The 15913-nt window shown below is 42.8% G+C and overlaps 1 protein-coding gene across 12 annotated transcripts in view; it reads right to left on the bottom strand.

The window, feature by feature from the left end:
- The window catches only part of ARHGEF9 (Cdc42 guanine nucleotide exchange factor 9), a 547099-nt gene that overhangs the window by 174989 nt on the left and 356197 nt on the right, over window positions 1–15913 (bottom strand). For 2 of the 12 annotated variants that reach the window (XM_055564528.1, XM_055564529.1), the window contains exon 1: window positions 968–1436. The exons of 9 other annotated variants lie outside the window; for them this stretch is intronic. In XM_055564528.1, the coding sequence (XP_055420503.1) occupies window positions 968–1000 (33 nt within the window). In that variant the 5' untranslated portion in view covers window positions 1001–1436. Of the gene's footprint in view, window positions 1–967; window positions 1437–3229; window positions 3394–15913 lie in introns of those variants that run through there. One more of the 12 variants, XM_055564527.1, reaches the window with a different exon arrangement.

Here is a 15913-nt window from a genome sequence, read left to right as displayed (position 1 = left end):
GAAGCCCTTGCACCACACCTAGAGAAAGCTCACGCACCACAATGAAGACCCAGTGCAGCCAAAAATAAATTTTAAAAAATGTCCGTGGCAGGGAAAGCTTCCCTGGTGGCTCAGTGGTAAAGAATTTGCATGCCAATGCAGCAGCATGGGTTTGATCCCTGATCTGGGAAGATCCCACATGCTGTGGGACAACTAACACAACACACAATACTGAGCCTGTGCTCTAGAGCCCATGAAGCACAACTACTGAGCCCACATGCCACAGCTACTGAAGCCTATGTGCCTAGAGCTCATGCTCTGCAACAAGAAAAGCCACTGCAGTGAGAAGTCTGCAGTGAGAGAGTAGCTCTAGCTTGCCACAACTAAAGGCCCATGCGCAGCAACAAAGACCCAGCAGAGCCAAAAATAAATAAAAGTCAGTAAGGACCTTTGCTCTTTGTTCTAGCCACATAGCTCCTCAGATAAATCATCTTTCTCGTGACATCAGCTCTTACTACCTCCAGTCCCATATTTCCAATACCTGTTTCACATTTCCCTGGGGGCCTGCTACTGCCTCCAATAAAACATACGTAAAACTCATAACATTAAGGCCCCATTCCCCTCCATCCTTATTTTTCTCATTTCTGATAAACTTTCTGGGCCTGCTGATTTTTTCTTCTACATATAGATATGACCCTTTATATTCTTTTTCAATGCCTCAACTTAGGGCTGGGCTTTATCACCTCAAGTTGCCTCCTAACTGACCTTCCTATGGCTCACAGGTCTCTCTCCTCCTTAATAATGCATTTCTTAAAACTTCTTTGTTGGTGCCACTATTCATGCTCAGGAAGCCTCAAAAACTCCCTACTGTCAATCTCTCAAAGCTCTCCTTAATCTAGTCCCATCTATGGATCCAATTCTTGTCTTGAACCAACAGGGACCTTCCACTCTGGTAACACAGAGTCTCTTTCAGGTAGATGACTCCTACCTCTGTGCCTGATTCAGCCATTCCCTTGTCCATGGTTAAGTGTAGGGATACAAGATATGCTTCCTCTTCCTTGCCATATGATCTTGGCCCACCTGCTCCTTAATCTTGTCCCTGACTACTCCACCCTGTATCTTCTCTCCCTTGCCTCTTTCACTAATTTCTACCTAGGATAAGAAGATATTAAATAACATAGAGTTATTCAAGTTGTTAACCAGGGTGTTATTCTCCAAACAGATTGTATACTTGTGAACAGTAAATCTAAAACATCTGCTTAATCTATAATGAACACTGTTTTTAGCTTCTAAAGTTCTGTGCCCAGAGCCCTAAAACCAGGTAAGCTCTGAGGAAGATCACAGTAAAAGAGTCAGCATCTCTGTCAGGTTGCAGAATATTCTATGGGGTCAAAGAAATTGTTTGCATAATATGTACCAGATGCCCTATAGGCCAATCCATTGCTGATAGGATTTATGGCCAGGTGGCTTCTGGGGTGGGCTGGCTTTTGCTGAAGATCTTTGCAGATGCTCAATGGTCATCAGAGAAAGAAGAAATGTCAGGTAAGAAAAAAAAAAAACTAATTTTTTTTAAAATCATAAGGACTGCTATTTGTTTTCCATATGACTTAATACTTCACACCTAGCTAGTTTCAGCTTTAATCTGGATGCTGCAATCACCCATAACCAGATAATTTAATTTCTGAGAAGAATAATTAATGCATTCAAGTGATGGTGGCTTTAAATGTATTGAAAGGAAATATGCAAATATTGCCACTTTTCATGACGTGATTATCTTTTTCCTAGTTTGGGCATGTGATTTGTGAGTCATTAGGCATTGGCTTCCTTCAATATCCCACTGTTAACATAATTTTTCACTTTAACAAAATGAAGGTTGGCTTTAGCCACACCTGGCAGATACGAACCCCAGCCCAGCTGGCTTGATTTGAAAGAAGAGGCTAGATGCAGGTCAGCTCAGCAAGAACAAGACAGACCACCTGATCCAGAGGCCAATATGTCAAAAGCCAATTCACACCTGTCAGCTCCTAAAAGCTTGGTAAATCCATATAAGCATCTTAAGATATGAAGCCATCCAGGACATTTTCTCAATTAGTACAGACTAATAACAAAGGATAACACCTCTTTCTAGACCTCTTCTAAAAGAGGTTACGAAGTGATCTCAGCTATAACAGTGACCAAATATATGAGGTAAGGGAAGTTGCTTGTTTGGTTTACACCTTAGCAATTGACTCTTCTAGTATGACACTTCAGCCATTAGCTCAACTAATGGGCCCAGGAGTTTCTGAAGTGAGACCCAGCTGCTGCCCCAAAGCTTATGATGTCAAGAGTTCGGTCTTGTTGAAGGAATAGGTCTTTTAGAGAAAATGCAGCCAACAGGGCCAAGGATTGCAAAGATCAAAAAGAAGTGTTTCCAGACCACCAATCATGACACCATTGGCTGCAGAGGTCCCCCTCAACAGAGTAGCTCCCAACCTGATAAGCATCAGCTTGCACCTTCAAAGTATCTTGGAAATAAAAGTTACTGTCAAGTTGTTTGGGAATTTTTTGGTATCATCCAGGTGACTCTGATTCTTTATACTAGTTTCTCAATTGTCATTCCCAGACTCTCTGCTCAGAATCACCGCAGCATTTTTAACAAGCAGCCTGAGTGATTCTAAATCATATATCACACTGAGACCAAGTGTCTTTTAAACTTTCTAGAGCCTGAGTTTGAAGTACAAGAATTTCCTCTAATTGCAATGGTTTCCGAAGAAACCAGAATCTCTGAAATTCTGGCTCTTGGCTTCTCTTTCTTGTGTAAGTTTTCAAGCAGGCTAAGGAGTTACAGTAGTTTGTCTAAGTGGATTTTCCCAGGCTGCCTCAAGAGACTATCTGCACCTGCACCCCTACTTCCACTCCCTCCTAGACCTTCAACATTGATGCCCCTAATGAAAAATTTTTGCAGCATCTCTCTACACTACAATCTAGAAGCAATTTCCTAGAGCTATGCTCAATCTACCCAAGTCAGCTCCCAATACTCTAAGAGAAAAATTATCAGTAAAAAAAGAAAAAAGACCCAGCAATGCTCTTTCCACGAGTTGAGTCAGAAGCATGTCATCCCAAGCTGGAGGTCCTCTGACCCCTACCTATCTCTGGAGTCAGACTGGGACCTATCTCCAAAATATTCCTGCCCTGATTATCTCACCCTTCTTGGACTTGCTGTGGCTACTAAGTTCCAGCTATCCATGTGGGTCGCTTGTTTCCTACATACCTTGAAAGATGGCCAGGGCAAGCCTGCGGGATAGGTAGGAGATTCAAAAAGCCCCAAATGCTTGAAGTGACCTAGACCCATCACCCTACACCTGGGTTCTTGAATTTCTTTACATAGTTCCACTGAGACAAGACTTGGGAGCTTTAACTTGTTCTGGACTGTGACTTGAAGGCCAGCCTTGGAATTCCTCCAAGGGATGGAGGTGGGGCTCCTCTAGGTTTACAGAAGGGTTAGGAGGAGGGGGCTAGAACTACATGAAGAATTTGTCCTCTGTGTCTCCCACATGTATAGTTCTATACTCATCAACACTGCAGCCAGAGGGTGGGTGGGCAAGGCAGCAAGAAGGGAAAGTCATTTTTTATCCATTTGACAGATGTCATGTTAAAATCTTGTAGGGGAAAAAGGACTGTATGTGGGGGGGAGGAGCAGAGGAGGAGATAGGTTGGAACTAATAGTTCTAATGTATTCTTAAATGTGGCCATCTGGTCTAAGGTAGTGATAACAGGAACAGCATTTAGTAAGGTATACTGTGACCTGATTCTATACCTGGAGAAGAGACAGAAAAAATAAATATATTTCAACCAACTTAAACCACCTTGAAGTCTACTGAGCATGCCCACAAAGGACACCGGCTTGCAAAGTCTCTAGCATTGGCAGGCATTTCTAAAGACCATGTAATTATCTCCTGAGGAGTCCCTATAGCCCAAAAGGGAAATCTGCATTTAAACAGCCCATCAGAAAGTGAAAGATGGTTTCCAGTGGCTTATTGATTTCCCTCTTCTCTTTTACTCCCTGCAAGAGAAAAGACATTGGCCAAGGCATTTAGCAGTGTTTCTGGCCCTTGTCAGTAGTTTCCTGTTCAGGGATGGGTCATTTTTCTCCGGACAAAGTCTAGCACTGTCCTGGGTTCCCAGAAGACATGATAAATGATTGATGAGCAGAAATGGTCAGTGAGCATTCACTAGATCAGGCCCCCGGGGACTCAAACTGGCTGAGCTGTCTCCCCTTCAGACTGTGTCCTTTAAGACTACAGACAGAGGGATGTAACATCTAAACCTAGGCTAACAGTGAAGACACGAAAAAAGCACAATCAGACCCACCCTCAGGGTCCAGGAAGGATAGAATGCAGATTGGATGCAAACACCCAATCTGTGTTTGCAGGAAAAGTGGTTGTGCTTGTAACAAAAGATCTTCAAGTAGGTCAGTTAGGTTTATGTAAGAGATCCTCTGCCTGTCTGGGCTAGGTATAGGAGGTAGGAGTGGAGAAGGGAAGGGACCCAGGAAAGCTGACTGAGGGACAAAGCAAACAGCAAGATGCTAGGGCTTGAACCCACTCTTCTTGACTCTGTCTCAGGTTCAAAAGCCTGAAAGAGTGAATTATTACACTCAGAGAAGGCCAGGATTGGAGACTCCCAAGAGCTAGCACATCTAGTCCAGTCTAACATTTTACAGATAAGAAAACTGAGGTTCTAATAAACAGAAGTTGGCTAACATGTCAAGTTAGTCAGCAGCAGAGCCAAGATTAGAAACCAAGCCTACAATAGTTTAAAAGGACAGATGTCAATTGTTTTGGTTAAAAATTGCTCCCCTGAAATTATCAAAACATTGTTAATCAGCTATACCCCAATACAAAATAAAAAGTTCAAGATTTTGTTTAAAAAATAATCAATTGGTTAAAAAAATAAACATCTATCCCAGTATCTACCTACTACTAATGTAGTATGTGTTTTATAAAAAATCTACACAAAAAAGTAGAAATGAAATGATGAGATTAACAGTTTAATATATAAAGAACTTGCAATATTTTCTTCCTAAGTTTAATTTTGGAGATCAGTTTTAGACATTTTCTGATTGTCCTTCCTCCCTCTGCCCTACAGATGTCACCCCTTGAATACTACAACCATCACCTGCCTCACCCTCCTCTCAGGGCCCCAAACAAATCTGACCCTCCCTGGAAATGAAGGCTAAGTAAGAGTTACTTCCAGTATCTCATTCACCACTAAATGTTTTTGCTAAGGAGTCTGAAATTCAAATTTACACTAAAATGAAAATGCTAGTGAAAAAACAGTGGGAAGGAAAGAATGGGCTCCAGGCTTGACTTGGTTTCTGAGTACTGAACTTAAGCAAATTGAACTTAAGAAAATATAACTCCCTGAGCTAGTTGTACCAGCTTATCTCAAATGGAAAGTTAGGTTGTCTTTGACAGATGCTGCTGTCAAGAGACAGAGGGGAATTGAAGAAGACATGGAAACAAGGAAGTCAGAAGTAGGATGGAGTGGGATAAGAAAGGTCAGAAGACAAAACTTGACTATTTTAGATTTTTGCCATGGGTTACCTTTACCCAGAATAGAACTTTAGTACAAGGATGGCCTTTAGGTTCCACTGCCAGAAGAATGAGTACTGCTTTCTCCACCCAGTAAAGCCACCTAAAGTAGTTTCAAGAAAAGAGAAAGCAGCTCACCTACCATGAGCTTAACACATTATAGTTTCTAAATTCCTTTCATATTCATTACACATTCATGAGATCACTAGATCCTGCCAGCAATTCTGGGGAGTAAGAAGAGCAGGGATGAGACCTCATTTTTAAAATGAGGAAACAGGCTTGGACAAAGGAAGTCCCTCAGGTATCCCAGGAGCACGGGCAAAAAGAGAACCCAAATCTTCTGATTCACAGTCCAGAATTTTTCTAATAATAAAAAATGGTTAACATTTACTGAGTACTTAGTATGTGTCAGGGCTTCCCTGGTAGCTCAGACAGTAAAGCGTCTGCCTACAATGCAGGAGACCTGGGTTTGATCCCTGGGTTGGAAAGATCCCCTGGAGAAGGAAATAGCAACCCAATCCAGTATTCATGCCTGGAAAGTCCCATGGACCGAGGAGCCTGGGGGGCTACAGTCCATGAGGTCGCAAAGAGTCGGAAATAACTGAGTGACTTCACTTTCACTTTAGTATGTGTCAGGGACAAATCTAGGTTTTTACATATACTAACTTACTTGATCCCCATTTTAAAAATGAGAAAAACATGGCTCAGAAAGATGAAGTAATTGCTGAAGGTCACACAGGGTCAGAACCAAAACCCAGGTAGTCTTACTCTAGAACCACTGCTCTTAACCTCTGCTCTCCACAGCATATCCTCATGCTCCTACAGGATCAGAGAACCTCCAAAGCATAGCAAGATATAGATTAGGGTGTATATTATCATAAACAGAGAAAAATATATTCATATATGTTTTATACAACATTTCTCTGGAAGGATTCACTGATGACCTCTGCAGAGGAAGCCAAGTGGCTGGAAGGCAGGGCTAGAGTGAGACTTTTCACTGTGTACCTTTTGGACCATGTGACTGTATTTCCTTTTCAAAAATAAAGTAATTTTAAAATGAATCCTCTATAGTCAAGAGAGCTGAAGAAACTATGTGGCTGCTTTCTGGCAGAGCTCTGGTGACTGACCCTTCCCTATCCACCTCTCTGGGTGCTCAAAATTTAAGAACAGAAGGTGTCTCTCTCCTTTTTTATTCTAGTTTCCTAACCCCTGACATTGCTTATCCAATCCCCTTTAAAGGTCAATATTATAGTCATTCCATAGGTCTCAGTGGCACAAGTGAAAACAGCAACAGTTTGAGTTAGGCTTTCATAGCCAATATGTGAGTTATAGGAAAACAATCTATTAGTGGCAGGCCTTCTTCCCCAGAGCCTAGCACCCAAGGCCTAAGCTCCACAGATTCTTCCATTTCCTTCCTCTCACCACTCTTGTCTCAGTGTGCTTACCCACCCTTCTCCTGGGCTGAGAAAGGGAAAATACACAAGCTAGAAAGGCTCTAGGAAATTTAGCCTAGCTTGTGAGTCTGTGGTGTACAAAGAAAAATACACAAAGGGAGAAAAAGTCAGCCTAGCTATATTTTAATGTTCACATCAAGGCCAGTAAGAGTCAGCCCAAATGGTCTCAGGGAACTCTCTCAGCTGTGGTTTCTGGATCTCTACTATCTTAACTCTCAAGAGTTGGCAAAATACCCCAAAGATTAAGGGTCTAAAATATTATTTCTTCAGATACCTTTAGGTCCAACCCCTTAGGCAGGTCAGTCATACAGGGCTTCTGTAGTCAAAGCTGTGAGGAGGTGGGAGTAGCTAAGGTAAACCAAGTGCCTTCATGGATCCTCCTGAAGTGAATTAAATCGGCAGCACAATTCCCTCTCACAACAGCTTAGCATCTTCTCTAACGCTTCACTGCTTCTAATATGCAGGAGACGAGTAGGACGTGAGCTGTTGTGGAAGGGATGACAGGTCAGTGCCTCTCATGGAGAAGCAGGGCACTTCTGGGTTAGGCTGTGCCCCAGAGAGCTCCTGTCCCTTGCTATGTGTCAGAGACAAACCTAAATTTTTAACATTAAGTTGCCACCGGTAGCTTCCTTTAAGTATGGGACTTCATGGGGTGATAGCTTGGGGCCATAGAAAGAACACGAGTCTCAAGGCCTGGCTTCCAGACCAGAATCCACCATTACCTAACCCTGTACCCTCAGACTCAGTATTCTCATCTGCAAAATGGAGACAATACTAATTTGTAACAGGGTGCTGCTGCTGCTGCTGCTAAGTTGCTTCAGTCGTGTCCGACTCTGTGCGACCCCATAGACAGCAGCCCACCAGGCTCCCCCGTCCCTGGGATTCTCCAGGCAAGAACACTGGAGTGGGTTGCCATTTCCTTCTCCAATGCATGAAAGTGAAAAGTGAAAGGGAAGTCGCTCAGTCGTGCCCGACTCTTAGAGACCCCATGGACTGCAGCCTACCAGGCACCTCCATCCATTGGATTTTCCAGGCAAGAGTACTGGAGTGGGGTGCCATTGCCTTCTCCGTATAACAGGGTAGGGGGAAGAAATTGAGAAATAAAGTGAAGACAAGCTCCTAGATTACCTCCAAAGTACATGTAATCACAACTTGGATAGCCTCGTAACAATTAACAATAGTAAAACATGGTCAACATTTTAAAAGGCACTTTCACATATTTTGTCACTATGAATTCTTGCACCCCACAATCCTGAAACTTAACAGTTAAGCCCATTTTACAGACCAGAAAAGAGACTCAAAAGGAATTTGCCCATAATTTATGGGATGAGGAGAAATCTGAACTTGTGCTAATAGTCTAGTTCCTGACCCACCCCCTTCAACAAGGCAGGTGGAAATGGCCCTGAGCACAAAACTTAGAATAAGGCACATTCTCAGGGTCAATACTGGAAATAAAGGCTACATCCTCTGGCACAGGGCAGGTACAGGCTATCTGAGCTTGCTTTTTCTAGTTTAGGAAGAAAACTGTTTCTGATGCTCCCCACTTTCCCTACCTAGAGTTCCTAAGAAGCCAAAGCTATATGACCATATAAATGTTGCAAACCTGTATTCTGGGAAAGGACTGACCTGGTACTGAAAAGCATCTTTATGAGTGAGGGTGATCCCAGCATGACTGACCAACCTGACCCCATGAGGTTGCCTCTCTTTGGTCTTTCTTTCTACTGCTACTCTGTAAGTTAGGCTCAGTAGTTGGCAGGTATTGAGATCAACTTAGGAATAGGGGAGATACAGCTTTATGGGTGAAGAACAAGTAGATCTGCAAAGCATTTTCTCAACTGAGTCTATCTGAGCTTTGCCAGATTCTGAGAGGCAATATTGGTGATTTTACATATAGACCAAATAAGACTCAGAGAGAGGAAGGGAACCTGACTGAAACACACCCCAAGTGGCAGAATAGCAACTGAAGTGTGTGTGTGTGTGTGTGTTTGAAATTTTATTGCATTCTTTCTTCAGGTAAGGAACAATATAAAAGATCATTAGAATTTTTTTCGATCTTCAAAATCTTCTACCCTAAATGTAAAATCAGAGTAAGAAATTTGTGTTTCTTGATTTCAAGTCCAAAGCTCAGAAACAGACATGAGGCTGTCACATTCAACAGTAATCCCCTGGGGCTTTGTGGCTGCTGCTAAAGGGCAGACCTGGCACACTGGCCACCTGTCTAATTGCTCCCCACCCTTTACCCAGACACAGTCTAGGGCCCCTCCTTCTAGCTCCAGCCTTTGGTACTAAGGGCCAGAAAGGCCTCTCCAGGACACCCCGACCTGGTTTCCAGCTTGAGAAACTCTAAAAATAACAGATCTTCATTAGTGGGGCCAGATGGTCCAAGCTGCTGTGCCTAGGGGCAGGGCTGTGGTCATTAAGGATGTGGCTGTTCTCTCCATCCACCACTGACCCAGGAGAGGCTGAACCTCTGTCCTCCTTTATGCATCCTATGTACTTCCCCTCACAATCCCCCACTCACAATTTAGATATACTTACTCTGTTCCAACTTGTTACTTCATTCCCAAGAAAAACAAACTTTAATATCAATTACTTTTGGTTTTGTAGGATATTACTTCACAATTATACCATTCCCTAATGGTCTGTAAGTAGATTAGGGAACAGAGGAGCAGGCTCAAACTTTCTGCGTTGATCAATGTCAATTTATCTTCTCCATCTGCCTGTTAACATTTCAGGGCTCAGTTCTAAGTTTTGTTTGAATGATGGAGCCTGCTATAACACATGCCACCTTGAGTATCCATTTTATTCCTGAGCTTACTGCTCCCTGAAGCCTGATTTCAGGGATAAAGGGGCAGAGCAAACTGATAGAGGCCCCACCAGATGGGGCCAGTGCCCTGTTGTGCCTACTTGAAAGACTGGGACAGCTGACTGGTCTTAGGGATACACTGTGTTCTTCATCAGAATGTGTCCCATAAGGATGAGTGGGGCCTGTGTGTGTGTCCCATAGATGGGTTCAAATGTGTCTCAAGGTGGGGTGGGGGGGTTGTTTGTTCAAGTCCTTAGAAGTGTGTGCCCAGGGGTAGGAGTATATCTGAGTATGCATCTCAGTATACTCTACATGTATGTGAATGTGCAATTATGTTTTATATGCATCCATGTATGCCCACACAAATTTGCATAAGCATGCCTCACGTGTGTATGTGTGTACTCTGCCTGTGCCAAGCATGTGCAAGTGTGAGTGTGCCCCATGGCAAACTGAATGTGTATGCTCCAAGTGTGTCAATGAGAAAGTATATCCCACATGTGTGTCCTGTATCCTAAATATACTCCACATTTGTCTGAGTGTGTGCATCACATGTGACCTATAATGTGTGAATATGGGCAGAGGCCATTGATAGACAGCAAGACTGAACTAATTTTCCTCCTGGACAATTTGTTTCTATCAGCTTTCCCCTAAGACACCTGAGTTAATCTGCTCCCAAGAAGGTCAGAGGACATTGACTCAAATTTCATCTGTCACTTTCTGAATATATTGTTCATAGGTGCTTTTCCCAAGAGGCTTAGCCACCACTCCATTTATCCAAGAGGCCTCAAAAAGAAAGACAAGGATCAAGGACCAACTCTAAGACTTTGGGCAAGTCCTTACCTCTCCCCCGACAGCAGTTTCCTTAGCAGTACCGTGAGGGAGTGGGCTTATGGGTTGTTCCTCATTCTTATCCAGTGACTTTCTCAGTTTAAGCATCATGGACTAACTCTGATCTCTCCTACCACCACTCCCACAACAAAAAGAAAGTTGTACATATATGTGCATATGGATTAGCACCTACAGATGCCTCATTCTAGCTAGGCTTCCTTTAGCCCTGGACAGGCTATTGGTTGCTTCCCTACATTTGTCATTCCACACTCATTTTTCCAGTGTCTTGAGCCACTTGAAGTAAAAAGGATAAAATCCTAAATGCATACAATGTTCACTAAAGCTCAGGCAAAATGAGATGGGGTTTATCCAAAGCATTCCTTTCCCATCTTTTGGGATGATTGTGGGAACTAGTGATGGTACTAAGCCATTTTTAGGCTCAAGGTACAACCAGATAAATCTACAAAGAGAAAACCTCTAAACAGGGCATGAAGGGTCACAGGATGTAGGGCCACCCTTCTGAATTTGGCAAGGCCTCTAATGCATCCATGGATGATATATGGGTGGACTTATAGGTCAAATAACTGTATCTGAGCTGCCAATTAGTAGTCCAATGCCAACCTAGTCAGAGTTACATGGTGACATCTGCCTAGTTTTCTCCGCTATCTTGACTAACTTTTATAACAAGACATGGATAAAAGCAAAGTGCAGAAGGCATCTTTACAATGAACTCCTTGCTCAAGGCCATTTGGTATGGGTGGGTTGATAACATCTAACTATATATGCAATGCTCTTAAGAGCACACCACTGCTTTAAGAGGAAACACTAATAGTTTCAATTTACTTAACCTTAAAATGGGGAGAATAATCCAAGCCTTCCTCACACAGGGTTGTGAGAAAAGAAAAACATGGCAGGAACAGATGACTATAGAGGACTATATAATAGTCCTTATCCTCTTGCCCTGTTCACGAGGTAATGAGAATTTTCCAAAGTAATACAGATAAAGGTAAAAAGTGCAGACGTGTCCTAATTAGGTCATTTGTCCAGAGCTTGTGAACTCTAAACACAGCTCTTAATTATATCATGAAACCCAGTAATGCCCATCACAAATTCTGGTCAAGGACCTGGGAGCAAAGAATTGGTTTTTAAAAGCTAAGTACCTAGGTGATTCTGGCTTGATGGATTTAAGAAGGCACTAAATAAAAATACAATTAACTTTGGCTTTCTTCCAGGCTCCTCTTTTATCTTTGCAGGAGATAGGGAGACAGAAAGCTAGTCTGGTATTCATAGTACCATGTGTGGCCAGGTGGCGGGGTGGGTGGAGATGGGGCTAAATAAAAGAAAGCTGCTTATAAGAAAAAAAAAAAAATTCCAGCTTCCCACCAATGACCCAAGATATGGGCCGGGACATAGGGATTCTATCCTTCCAGGGGAGGAAAATAAAAGAGGCCTCCATGTTGTAACAGAGAGAAATGAGGCACAAAGACAATGGAATTTGTTAAAGGTCACCCAGCAACTAAGTTCATATTTATAGCCCCTCTTTATATTCATGTGTAAGTCTTTAACAAATCCTTTACAGAGAGAATTTGTTAAAAGTAGAGGCCTACCAAGTGTCAGGCCCTTCCACTACAGCAGTCACTCAGGGATTTTAGCCTCAGAAAGTTCTCAGGGATTATCAGCCCCATTTAATAGAAAAGAAAACAAACTCAGAGAGGCTAAGTGACTTGCCCAAGGTCACAGAGCTAAAAAATGACAAACAATTAGTTCAGTGATCTTTTGCTTTCTATCACACCATACAGATTTCCTTTACCATTCCTGAAAGACAAGAGCAGCTTGCAAGTCCCATGGATCCAGGAACTCACATTCTTGCAAGCTATAGCTCAAGTACTGCTTCAAACATACTGTGTGTTTCCTTGTGTGAATCCTTTCTTATTTTGAGCCTAGTTCCCCAGCTTCCAAAATGAGGAAATTGGACTCAAGACAGCTGTAACACTCCCTTTCTAGAAGATAGAGCTGTTCGGAATGATTTAAATGTCACTATAACTTCCAAAGCTTGAGCCCATATCAGGCACTATATGACAATACATCCTTGAGTCTCATTTTTCTCATCTGCAAAATGCAGTAGTCCCTGTTTTACTTACTTCATAGGGCCACTACCAAGAGAGACAATGTGCAAAACCCACTGAAAAGTTTAAGACTATGTTCAAGAGAGTCAAGAATCAAGCAAGCATCCACCAGGCCCCAGTGGCTTTTCTCTAAATCTGGGTAGAGAAAGTGTCAATACACATTCTATCCACTAAATTTTTCTAAGCCCTCCTATGCAGTTCAATCTAGATTTTCAAAACAAGTGCCTCAGCTGGCTGCAAGGTCCAAAGGACATTAGTAAATCTCTCCACTGCCTATTAGGCCCTAAACACAAAACAGTCTCATCATTATGCCTGTTCTGAGCATTCCCCACCATGTCAGCTCTATCAAAGCTTCTCCTAGGGATTCCTGGCTCTACCATGCCTCTTTCCAAATGTCAAAGCACCCACTGCCCAGCCCTACTGCCAACCAGCAGGGTTCACAGAGAGAGGAGGATGGAAGAGAGTGGGTAGAGGAGAGGCTGTGGGAAGTACAGCTAAAAGTAGATGCTGCCTTTAGGCAACACACTCTGAGGGGGTGTGGGTGGGCTCTTAGCACATCCTTCCTGCAGCCTGCTGGGCAGGGAGGTACATCCTTCCCCTCCTCTAATGAAGGCAGGCAAATAGAGGTCAGAGCTGCCAGAACCATTCCCAGATCTGGCTATGGATGCACAATGCTAGATGCCTCTGGACCCTGAGGGTGGATGGCTGAGCAGCACAGTATTGCACCCAGGGAGCCCTTCCTCAGAAGAACTGATGTAGTCTGCAGAAGATTCTCTGCTCCCCTACCCGCATCTGACGGCATGGCACCCTAATGGCTCTGACAGGCCTTTTCCCCTTTAGGAGGTTACATAATACTTTTGTTCTCCCAGCCTCTCTCTAAGAGCTCTCTCCAACCAAACCTGAGAGAGCATCCAGGTCTCTGATACAGCCAAGGGAGCACAGAGCCAGAACTCTATAGCAGAGGTAGAAGGTTATAGGGGGCAAGGGGCTGATTTGATGACTCAGGATACCAGACCCACCCTTTCTCCCTCAGTGCCTTAATTCTTTCACTTGTAAAACAGGACGGGGAGAGGCATGCAAATTTCCAAAATACTTTAATTGCTGGCCCACCCTGGCCTCCTCCATTGAGTTACCTTATCTTCCAAGCAATTTGGTTGTGCTGGGCAACCATCCCTGCTCTTCTAACTCCAATTCCCCTAATGAATAAGGTCTGCACTAGCAAGTCTGGAATTCTAGACTCTCTCCTCCACTCAACCAGACAAGTTCTGCTTTTTCATGCCATGTTTTATAGAGAAGTTTGTGGCTAAAATTTCATTTGAGAACACGATTCTCCTACTAAATCTACTTCTCATTTTAGTCACATGGAAACAAGAGGCCTAGGGGAGAAGGGCTTTGATCAAGTTCTGGCAGCAAGGTAGGTACAGAGCCACAGCTTGATTTTAGTAGGCCCAAGGCCATTTATAGAGTTTTTTCTCCTACTAAAGATCTGCCTTCCATATGCTGTCTCTCCGTCATGCATTCACAATTTCCCTCTTCTCTACTACCAACTCTCAATCTTGATGCTCAAAGCCCAAATGCCCAATTCTTGTCAGGGGCCTGAAACTAGCACAGAAGAGCGATAAAAGCAAGAAACAACTGACCTCGGACACATCCCTCCCTTAACCTTTCCATGTCCTCTAGGTTATCTCTTTGTTCCTTTCTTCAAAGTTTTCTCTTGAATTCTGCTGTATGTCAGTAACAACTTTTAATTCTCAGTCATGACCACATTCTGACCACAGAGTTCAGTATGCAGGCTACACTGGAAGAACTGAAAAGATCTGCCATCAAGATACCTGGGTTCTAAGCCAGGAATGATCACTTTCTGAATATGTGACCTTGAGTAAGACGCTTAATCTCCCAGTGCCTCAGTTTCCTCAACTACTTCCAGATTTAAGCGAACAGCCAATGAAATAAGTACAAAATTTTATTCATTTAAATTCATATTAGCACTAGTAGTAGTATTAACTAAATGAATGGCTACTTAAAATACTGTAGGAAAGGGGTTCTGAGGTGTCAAAAGAGCCAGCTGGTTGCCTCCTAGGCTTTCCCAGACCTATAAGGCTGGCATTTTATCTATAAGAGGCAATTTTCAATTACCCATGCAACATGTCTCTTGAATAAATACTAAGTCCCAAACTAACATCCCCCCTGCCACTCAGTTCACAGTAGATTTCACTTCCCTGTGGGCAACCAGTGTGTGCTCAATGAATATAACCCCATAGTTCAGTTATTCTAGAAGAGACCTAAGCTAAATATAATTAGGAAGGCAAGTCTCCTACCTTCAAAATAACCCTGTGCATCCCAAACCTGCTAAAAGAGATCTTTGGATCACCTACTAGTTTTGAATAATAATATTCTTAATCATTTTGATCATTAGTATTAATCACAAAGTAAGCACAGATCATTAAACCTGGAAGAAATCTTTGAAGCTATCTAATCCACCTGATCTTACTTTGCAGATGAGGAAACCAAATTTCAGAGGGGAGAGATAATTTGACCAAGGTCACCCAGCAAATGAACAGAATCTTCTTCACCATTATAGAAAATGCATAGGAACTTTTTTTCCTGAAAGGTTCAAACTATCTCACAGCTGATAATTTAAAATCCAAATAGACCCTCAGACTACTCACTCTCTAGGGTTGAATCCTCCATTTTGGTGTGGGCACAAGCCCCTAGGATTCATCAAGGCCCCCACAATCCTAGAATAAAATTTCACCATCTGTGAAGCCTGCCTATTCATGTGTGCAACAAGCCAGATTCAGGCTGAGCTGACATTTCCTTTGAACATAGCAGTCATTCTCATCCCTGGCTGAACATTCTTGTCACCTCAGGGAGCTTTTAAAAAAATATTGATGCCAGGCCTCACCATGACCAACTCAATAAGATCTCCCCCAGAGATCTTAGGAATTGTTGTTAGTCTTGTTAACTCCCCAGGTGATTCCAATGTGCAGCTAGGGCTGAGAACCACTATGTTAATAGAAACAATGCAGTCAACCAAAAGAAATACACATACAGAGTTACGTGAACTGTTTGAAAACTAAATATATTATTTTAAAGCTAAATCTATGATGCCCTGCTTTTCCAAAGAGGGGAAAAGAAAGTAGTACC

Source organism: Bubalus kerabau, chromosome X (assembly GCF_029407905.1).
Source record: "Bubalus kerabau isolate K-KA32 ecotype Philippines breed swamp buffalo chromosome X, PCC_UOA_SB_1v2, whole genome shotgun sequence".
NCBI classification, from domain to species: domain Eukaryota; kingdom Metazoa; phylum Chordata; class Mammalia; order Artiodactyla; family Bovidae; genus Bubalus; species Bubalus kerabau.
The sequence above is the reverse complement of the archived record's forward strand: the minus strand, read 5'-3'. Positions and strand labels throughout refer to the sequence as shown.